The sequence below is a fragment of the Octopus bimaculoides genome, chromosome 25 (assembly GCF_001194135.2).
Source record: "Octopus bimaculoides isolate UCB-OBI-ISO-001 chromosome 25, ASM119413v2, whole genome shotgun sequence".
Taxonomy (NCBI): Eukaryota; Metazoa; Mollusca; class Cephalopoda; order Octopoda; family Octopodidae; genus Octopus; species Octopus bimaculoides.
This window is the reverse complement of record NC_069005.1, coordinates 19,890,401-19,900,285: the sequence shown is the minus strand read 5'-3', so window position 1 is coordinate 19,900,285 and position 9,885 is coordinate 19,890,401. Positions and strand designations below refer to the sequence as shown.

At 34.8% G+C, this 9,885-nt stretch overlaps 1 protein-coding gene across 2 annotated transcripts in view; it reads right to left on the bottom strand.

Annotated features, from left to right (window-relative positions):
* LOC106874417 (PDZ and LIM domain protein Zasp) overlaps positions 1–9,885 on the bottom strand; it is a 389,352-nt gene that overhangs the window by 39,402 nt on the left and 340,065 nt on the right. For both annotated transcript variants that reach the window (XM_052976751.1, XM_052976750.1), the window contains exon 7: positions 390–1,334. In XM_052976751.1, the coding sequence (XP_052832711.1) occupies positions 390–1,334 (945 nt within the window). The remainder of the gene's footprint in view (positions 1–389; positions 1,335–9,885) is intronic.

Below are 9,885 nucleotides of genomic sequence, written 5' to 3'. Positions count from 1 at the left end.
CTATCAGCCATTTTGAAAATATACAAAATGGCTGATAGTTAGCAAGGTGAGACACACATAAGAAAGAAGGAAACAAAGGACCACTGATGAGGTCACAGAAGTGTGACGAAAGAACTCTGGCCGAAATAAGATTAAGATTAATGTAATATAAAGCTGAAGCAAATTAACACCAAATATACAGTGCGTGTGTTTTTATTGGCTAAACTGGCAATATGACCATCCCCAAGTACAACAACATCTGTTTCAACACACGATTTCACATCAAAAATCTTGCAAAACAAATATATATATATATATATATATATATATATATGATATATGTTGATTTGTTAAGAATGCAGTTTCAGGTTAAGCACTTCACTCGGTCATGCACTGGGATGGAATCTAACCTCTGGAAATTGTCCGAAGCAGATACAGAGGAGTGTTGCTGCATGGAAGAGGTGACGACCTCTTGCTGTTGCTGCTGTTGGTGTTGTTGTTGTTGTTCGGAGACACTAGATTCATAGTGTTGTGAGCTCTGGAAGGGAGATAACACCTGGTAACCAGGGCTGGAGTCCTGCTGCTGCTGCTGTTGCTGATATTGCTGTTGCTGTTGTTGGTAATAACTATCCGCTTGACCAGCACCGATCTGTAGCGGAATCGGCTGTGCCGAAGGAGCTAGGGGCGGTGGTGGTGGCGGTGGGCAGGGAAAACCCTGGGACACGTCACTGTGCTCAATCTTCTTGTAAATGTGACTCTGCTCAGACTTAGTTTCGTAGCTCTGCTGGACAGGGAAAGGCGGAGCGTTCATGTCCGCTATGGGCAAGCCCTGGCCCTGACTCTCGCTCTGCATTTTGTTACTCATCATCATCATCATCAAAGGGGGCTGTTGAAGCTGTGGCAGTTGTTGGTGTTGTTGTTGTTGTTGTTGTTGTTGTTGCAGTGTCGATGAAGACATGGCATATTTCTCTGATCGCTCCATTGTTGACTGTTCGCTCTTCTGCATCACTTCAGATTTCGAGTCGGTGCTCTCCAGCTTTGAATAACTCTGGGAAGTCTTTGATTCCATTTGCTCGGAAATCACTGGAGCTGGTCCAAGAGGATGGACAGGTGCAAAGGCAGACGGGACATCAACGAGGCCCGTGAATGCAGTGGTACCGCAAGTTTCATCTGCTGATGTGCTATGGGTTGACATCGAAGATGATTTGACCGTCTCCGATGATTGGAAACTACTGTAGTTGCCATCCGAAGTGGAGGACTGCGAACTTTGTTTCATCACTGCAGATTCCATGTGGGGAAACCCGGGGAAAGGTTGAGAAAGAGGAAGTGAAGATGGCGGTAGTGGTGGAGGAGGCCTGACAAAAAAAGGAAGGTCAACAAAGGAAAATGGATTAAATTAAAAGGAAAATAAAATTAAAAGGCAAGTAATAATAATAATAATAATAATAATAATAATAATAATAATAATGGAAATAAGGATAATGCAAATAAGGCAAATAAAAATAATGCAAATGATAAGAATGAAAATAATAATGCTTTCTATTGTAGGCATAAGGCCTGAAAGTTTGGTGGAGAAGGGTTGGTTGATTACATTAACCCCAGTGTACAACAGGTATTTATTTTATCAACCCTGAAAAGATGAAAGGCAAAGCTGACCTTGGAGGAATTTGAACCCAGAACATAAGCCTGGAGGAAATGCTGCAAAATAATAACTTGAAAATAATAACTACTTCTATTGTAGGCACAAGACCTGACAAATTTGTGGGGAGGGGCTACTTGATTATGTATTTGACTGCTACTTGTTTTATTGACCCTCAAAGAGGTGAAAGGCAAAGTTAACTTTGGCGAAATTTGAACTCACAACTTTATTATCAAAGCAATGAGCCACACAATTTTTAGTGTGTCGAACAAAATGCCTAGTGGTGTTTCTTCCAACTATTTCTGAAGAAATGCCATGAGGCATTTTGTCTGACATACCAAAAATTCTGCAGCTCACTGCAATAATAATAATAATAATGACAATAATAGTAATAATAATAATTTCCTATCGACAAATGGATAAAGTAGATTGAAATGGAATGTCCTGGAGAACTTCTACAGAAAGTTTGCCTCTTAGGAATAGGAAAGATCATCAGGAGGGTTTTGAGCACTTACTGAAACTGTGTGGAGATCTGAGGGTATATGTAGTGACCTGCCACCCACATAAATTCTACAAGGAGTAAGACTGAAAATGAACCACATCAAATAATAATAGTCCTTTCAACTATAGGCACAAGGCCTGAAATATTAGGGAAGTGGGGCTAGTCAATTACATCGACCCAAGTACTTGACTGGTACTTATTTCATCAACCCGAAAATGATGAAAGGCAAAGTCAAACTTAGTGGAATTTGAGCTCAGAATGTAAAGATGGATGAAATGCTGCTAAGCATTTTGTCTGGCATGCTAAGAATTCTGCTAGCTCACCACCTTAAAAGTAATCCTTTCTAACTTTGGCACAAGTAATTAAAATTTGTTTTACGAGAGCAGGGAGATTAGTCAATTACACTGACCCTATTTCCTGATTAGTGTTTTATTTTACTGACCCTGGAGGGATGAAAGGCAAAACTTGAACTCAGAATAAAAACAGCTGGAACAAATAGGTAAGGCATTTTGTTTGATGTCTGAATGATTCTGCTAATTCATCATTCTAGTAATAATAATAATAATAATAATAATGATAAAAATAATAATGATAATGATTCTTTCTAATTTTGGCACAAGGCCAGCACTTTTGAAGAAGGGGGTAAGTTCATTATATTGTCACCAGTGCTAAATTGGTACACATTATATTGACCCTGAACAGATGAAAGGTAAAATCAATCTTGGCGGAATTTGAACTCAGGATGTAAAGAACTGGAATAAATACAGCAAAGCAATTTTGCAATGCTTTAACAACTCTACAAATCCACAATAACAACAACAATAATAATGAAACAACAATAATACCAGATATAATAAGAATAAAAATATGGAAAAATAAAAATATAATAAGTAATAAAACAAGCAATGAATCAATTGGTAACACAAACACGCTTATAAATAAATAAATATATAGATAACATACTTAATGTTAGAATAATTAAACAAGAAACATTAATTACTGAAAAGAAAATGAGGAGTCACATCAACCAAAATGTTTATAAAACTGAAATATTAAATATGTGTCACCCCCCCACCCATAATGAACCCTCCAACATGTACCATCTTGCTGCATTCGTTAAGTGTTTGCCAATCAATGATACATGTAGGAATGGATAATTTGACAATTTTAATAATTACATATTTTGATGAGTCTTATTGCTGTTGCTAATGTCCAATGATTGCAACCAATTTGGTTTGTTTGCGTGTGTGTATTTACACACACATACAAGTAAATGTATATATACACACACACGTGTATATATATATATAAGAAATTATGTGTAGTTATACCTATTTTACATATATACACCCACATATACATGCAAATGCATGAACATATATGTGTGTGCATATATAGATATATTCACACAACGCAGAACTAGTTGTTGCAGGGGAGATAACTCTAGTAAGCATTCAAAAATTCAGAATGATGCTGTGTGGTCTGACTTAAAGGCACAATTTTCTTTACCAACCAGAGTCCTCCTCGTTCTATTTATATTTCTGAGTCCCTTCTCTTCTTTGCTACATTAAACTATTTTCTACTACTTGCATCAAATTAATGAAGGAGTCTTTAACGTTGTTACTCTACTTACAGCTGCCAAATCTCTCCCAAGTCCCAGCCTACCTACCTTAACAAAAAAAGACATCACATTGGATTGTGTAGCCCTTGATATACTATACCAGCTGAAATACCTTGATCACACACAAAATATACACACCACACACACACACAAACGTTTTGAATAAATATGTGTGTGTGTGTGTGTGTGCGTGTGTGTGCGTGCGCGCGCGCGTGTGTGTGTGCGTGTGTGTGTGTGTACACATACATCTATCTTTTACTTGTTTCAGTCATTAGCCTGCGGCCATACTGGGGCATCACCTTAAAAAAGTTTTAATCAGATGGATCGTCTCCAGCACTTACCTTTTGTTAAGGCTGGTACTTATTCTATCAGTCTCTTTTTGCCCAACTGCTAGATAACAGGGGTTGTAAACACATCCACATCAGTTGGGGGATAAACAGTGACACAAGGTCACACGTACATATATAATTATACCTTTTGCTTATTGTGCAGCTATAAGGCATTTTCTATTGTATATATATACCATTCCTTGTCTGTTATATCATCATTATTTCTTATTGTATACACAATGTTATTTGTCAGCCTTTTCCTGTAGCTCTATGCTCTGGTGCTCCTGTTTATAACAGTGGTCTTTGTTTTAAATATTGCAAAACCACGAAGATGTTTCAGAAACCAACTGATGAGAAAATCACCTTCAAATGTTCCTTGCATTGTGTTTTTCTCTCCCTTTTCTGTCTGTTATGTTTTCGCCCAGTTTTTGTCTATTTTTCCTTTCTCTGTCTAACTTTTGAAATATTTATTGCAGTGCAATGCACCCCCATTTGTTTGCTTATGCACACACACACACACACACACACACACTCATATACGCAAGGTTTCTTTCAGTTTTTGTCTACCAAATCCACTCATAAGGATTTGGTCAGTCTGAGACTATAGTGGAAGACACTTGTCCAAGGTGCCATGCACATACACACATATATATACACTCACGTATATATATGCATATGTGTGTATATGTATTATGTAGTGTGCTTGTCTGTGTATGTGCACAGTTGTTGATATTCTATGCTTGTCAGTGCCTCAGTGAAATGGCAATGATGTTGACGGTTGACTGTGCTGAATTTTTCTAAAACCTCTGAAATAAAAACAAAATCCCTTACTCGAGGAGGGAAGTAAGGATTACCAAGGGGAAGAACATCTGATTGTAAAATCCTGATTGAAATAAGTCCCTTTCTAATTCATGCTACCATGAAAAGAAATGAACATTAAATGAACCAATGAATGAACAAAAGTATGTGTTTGTGTGTGAGAAAGAGAGAAATAAAAAGACAAGGACAATAAGAGAGAGAGAGAAAGACAGAGAGAGAGAGAGAGAGAGAGGGAAAGACAGAGACAGAAAGAGAAAGACAGAGAAAGACAAAGAGAGTGGAGAGAGAAGGAAGTGAATAATATACATATGTACAGTACAAATAAATGTGTACAACGTAATTTGCAAATCAAATACAAATAAATTCAAAAAAAAAGGGAAAAAATTGATATTTTTTAATAGACCTCCCCACCATCACTGCCTTCCCTGCCCCACCTCCCACAAGTACAAAATCAACTTTCCTTTTCAATTAGGACATGCACTACTCAAAACAACCAGTATAGCAACATGTAACAGAAGCATCAATGTATTATTTCTAATGTTCATCAATATTATTATTATTATTATTATTATTATTATTATTATTGCTTTATATACAGCCAAATACAACAAAATAAAGTTAATGGCATTTAGCATGTATACATTTGCTTTCATACATATACACACACTCACACATAGCTATCGTTCATCCATGAGCATGTATACGCCTGTGAACATACATATACTCTCTCTCTCTTTCATATACACACGCACACATATATATTTAACCCATGTGAGCATGGAGATTGCATGTTAGATGATGATGATGATGATGATGAGGGCTTACCAGCCCGTCAAACAGTCAACTCAGGCCAACATGGAAAACGGACATTAACATTGATGATGACATATGTGTATGTGAGTGTGCACGTGCGCATGCATACACACATATACACACAAATACAATGATATATGCAAAGACAAATTATGATCATTTTCTCTGTGTGTCACTCTTTGCATATGCATGTATGTATTTCTATGTGTCCAAATAACAAGATTATTAAAGCTCATATCAAGGTTTCACACAAACATCACATCCAAATTTCTGACTGTAGATCATTGGAGAAGAGAGGAATGAGGTGAAGACCCTACACTCTCCTCTTTGATATTGTTTACATGTAACTAATGGATTCCTGTAAACAAACAACAGAGTGGTCAGTTATCTAAACACACACACACACATATATATATACATACATATATATATATATATATATATATATATATATATATATATATATATATATATATATATACATACTGTACATTTCCCCCACTCTGCCAAGCATTTTTTCATGACTTTAATAGACTTGCATGTTAATCCTGTTCACATGAAGGTGTGTGCGCATATGATATATTACATACTACATGTGTAATATATACTATATATATATAAATATGGTATAAAATATATAATACATATTTACATACATATACACATATTACGTAATATATATATATATATATGTATTTACATATATATGTATTACATAATATAAGTATATGCATATATACTCATATTATACATATGCATGCACATGCACGCACACATAACAATTAATGGTAAGTAGGGAGACTTTAAATAGAAGATGAAGACAAACAGAAAACTGAAATAAAAGATGCCAAATTCACATCAAAGAATCATGCAGTTCATAGAGTTTCTTTCTAACCTTTCCAGAAACTTCAGCAGACGTTAGCCCTTTTGAATTTGTCTTTAAGAATTTTGTCTTTTTGTTTGTTAGTTTTGTTTTCTTCCAAGTTCCTGGGCAAGTTTGAGATGACATTGAAGAATAATTGGTTTCAAATACATTAAGAAAAACACCATTTTGCACCCTTTCTCTTCTTTTTCTTTTTTATTAAGTTTATTGTCTTGAAAAAGGGAAGCCGAATAAACTGCGAGAGGGATAAAGAGAGAGTTGGCCAGAAAACAATCTCACAAAGTATCAATATCGTTTAAAGATTTGTGAGTACAACGGTTGAAGAAGGATGTAGGCAACTGTGAGATTAGTTCATTGATTTCTCTGGTTTTCGGGTTTTCATGTCTACCATTCTCTTAAATGTTTCATTTAGCCAGATTTTTTGTTGTGTTGTTGGTTGCTCATCTGTCTTCTTATATCTTTAGGACTTTTCCCCCCCGAAGATTTTTTCTTTATTAAGCTTATCATTATTTCTGTACATATATATATATATATATATATATATATATATATATATATATTTCTCTCAGTTGAATCAGAACCATACATTTTATAATCTCACCTTCATTGTTGTTACATAAAGGCATACCCGGGGAAACCAAGATGAGACAAGACATTATACATATACATATGTATATATATATATATATATAAATGCACACGCTAAAGTAAATCAAGGTTTTACAAGAAAGCACCGCTTGTGTTCTATTGCTACTTTATCTTTAAATGGTTACATTTGGAAATTTTCAAATCAAATCCCATTTTGGAAAAGAAACCGAAATGAAAAGATAAAAACAAATAAGATGTTTATTTTTTATCAAGCTTCGCTTCTTTGCTTCTTTTTTTCCTTCTAAAAATCCCAGACCCACTGAGAGGACAGTTGAACAAAACCTCAAAATATTGGACCACCAACGGCTGTCTTGAAGCAATGATACCTTCTTTTATGCTAAGAGTAACAAATCCCATACAATGTTTTTAGTAACTTATGAAACAAATGCTAAAATATAAGGAAAACATCATTATAATAATAATACTACTTCTAATAATAATAACTATTATTATAACATGGTTATTATCAGATATGAAAAATATCTGAGATGAGTTGTAGTTACTAATATTATAATTTTAAAGGAATTATTTCAATTGTTTTGATTTCTGACTGAAGTTTTAATGTTCCGTGCATTAGATGTATACACCTTGCTGAGTTGGATTCGAACTTGCAATGTTCGAATCTAAACTAAGTATAATAACATTGTTATACCACTGAACCACTGACACACACAATTAGTGATGCAATTCTTAGATCTTGTTTTCCATAGAAGAGAAACATCAAGTTTACAGAAGTAAGAAAATGGCAAGGTGTGAAATTTAACATTTTCAGTGATAAATGATAGTGTGTTTTTGTGTATACACACACACACATTCACCATACATATACACATACATGTATGTATATATCAGACAAAGTTCATTAAATCTTACGCTTCTCTCTTTACTTTTTTAAAATTTCCATTTCCCTTCTAATAAACCTCTTTTTCTCTTCTAAGATTTCAAGAAATTCTTCAGCTTTCTTGGAGTTTGCCTGATTTCCAACAATAAAATAGTGGAATTCTTGTGCCAGGATCCAGCAAATGTTCAAACGTTCTGTCAGGTGCTTCCAATATTTTATGATTCGTTGGCTTTCACCTCATTCCTTAAACTATTCTGGAACCAATTTGGTAACTACTTACAGAGAACTGTTTCAGACCAGAATTGGTATTTATATTTTGCTTTTTTTTTTGTTTATAAATTTAATACCTACACACCAACACAAGTATACATGTACACACACATACACACACAGACATATATTTAGGCTTGGTGCCATGGCTCTGAAAGTTGGTTACCTAAAAAGACATTTTGAGAGAGAGAGGCTTTCTCTATTTCTACAGTTATTTTCTGGCTAAACAAAGTTATGTGAAAAACAACCTCCATCTGGGTATTGTTATAATTACAGGTGTATATATGTATATATGTATATATACATGTATGTAAGCTTATACACATACACACAATGAACTACATTATTTGAACTTAACGAAATACCCTGTACTTCACTAAAACTAAAAACCATGATATACACCATATATATATATATATATATATATATATATATATATATATATATATATATAAATATATGCACACACACTGTTTGCAAAACATGAAATTATGATTGTTGAAATGATAAATAAATGGATGCGATTTTTCGGAGCTGCCCAGCCTCCCTTTGCTAAGTCTCCACCACCACCACCATCACACTCAAGATTGTTGTTGTTTTGAGGTTGGCAAAGAAAAGAAATAACACAGTCGGGTGTTTTTGATTTTCCTGTTTTGCTTATTTTATTTTACTTGTATTCCTTTTTTTTTTCCTTTCTTTCCCTCTCTCTAATTCCTGCCAACCTATCTAACAACCATTTCCATAGACATATGGGGTATAAATAGAAATCAACAACAACTTCTAACGTTTTAGCATCAATTCAGACACAACAACTCTTCTCTGCTGCCCCCACCGACCACCAAGACACCCGACCCCCTCACACATACACAGTAGAATAAGAATTCTATAGGGTGCTGTGTTTTACAAGAGTAAGCCCCCTTCAATGTGGGGAGAAGTTCCAGATCAAATCATAAATCCTCAGAACTTCTTGCACACACTGTTTCATTACTAAAATCTAAAATAGATTCAATTAGAATAAGGAGAGAGACAAAGTAATATCCTCCATTACCCCTCTTTCTTTCTTTCTTTCTGTCAAGCCTAATAAACAACTTTCTCCTTTGCTCTCTTTCTATCTCACAACTCCATCCCACTAATAAATTGGGTTTAAAAAAACCCCCAAAAAAACCCAAGAAACCCCAGAACCAAGGAAGGTAGGTAAGACTGCAGCAGAAATATACAGCAAGTTGTTTGTCAGTTGGTTCGTAAGTATGAGTGGGGGATGTGATGGTGGTGGTGGTGGTGAATCAGTGGACAATAATGATAATGATAATGTTGACAATGATCATGATAATGACTCATGATGAGAATAATAAAGATTAACCATTTCTAAAATTTGACGTTTTTTTAATTTAAATTGTATTTCACTACTACTACCACTACTACTACTACTACTACTACTACTACTACTACTACTACTAGTGCTGCTGCTGATAATAATATTACTGTTATGGGCAAACCTTCCTAATGAACCCCCTCTTCTACCTTGGACATAACTTTAAAAT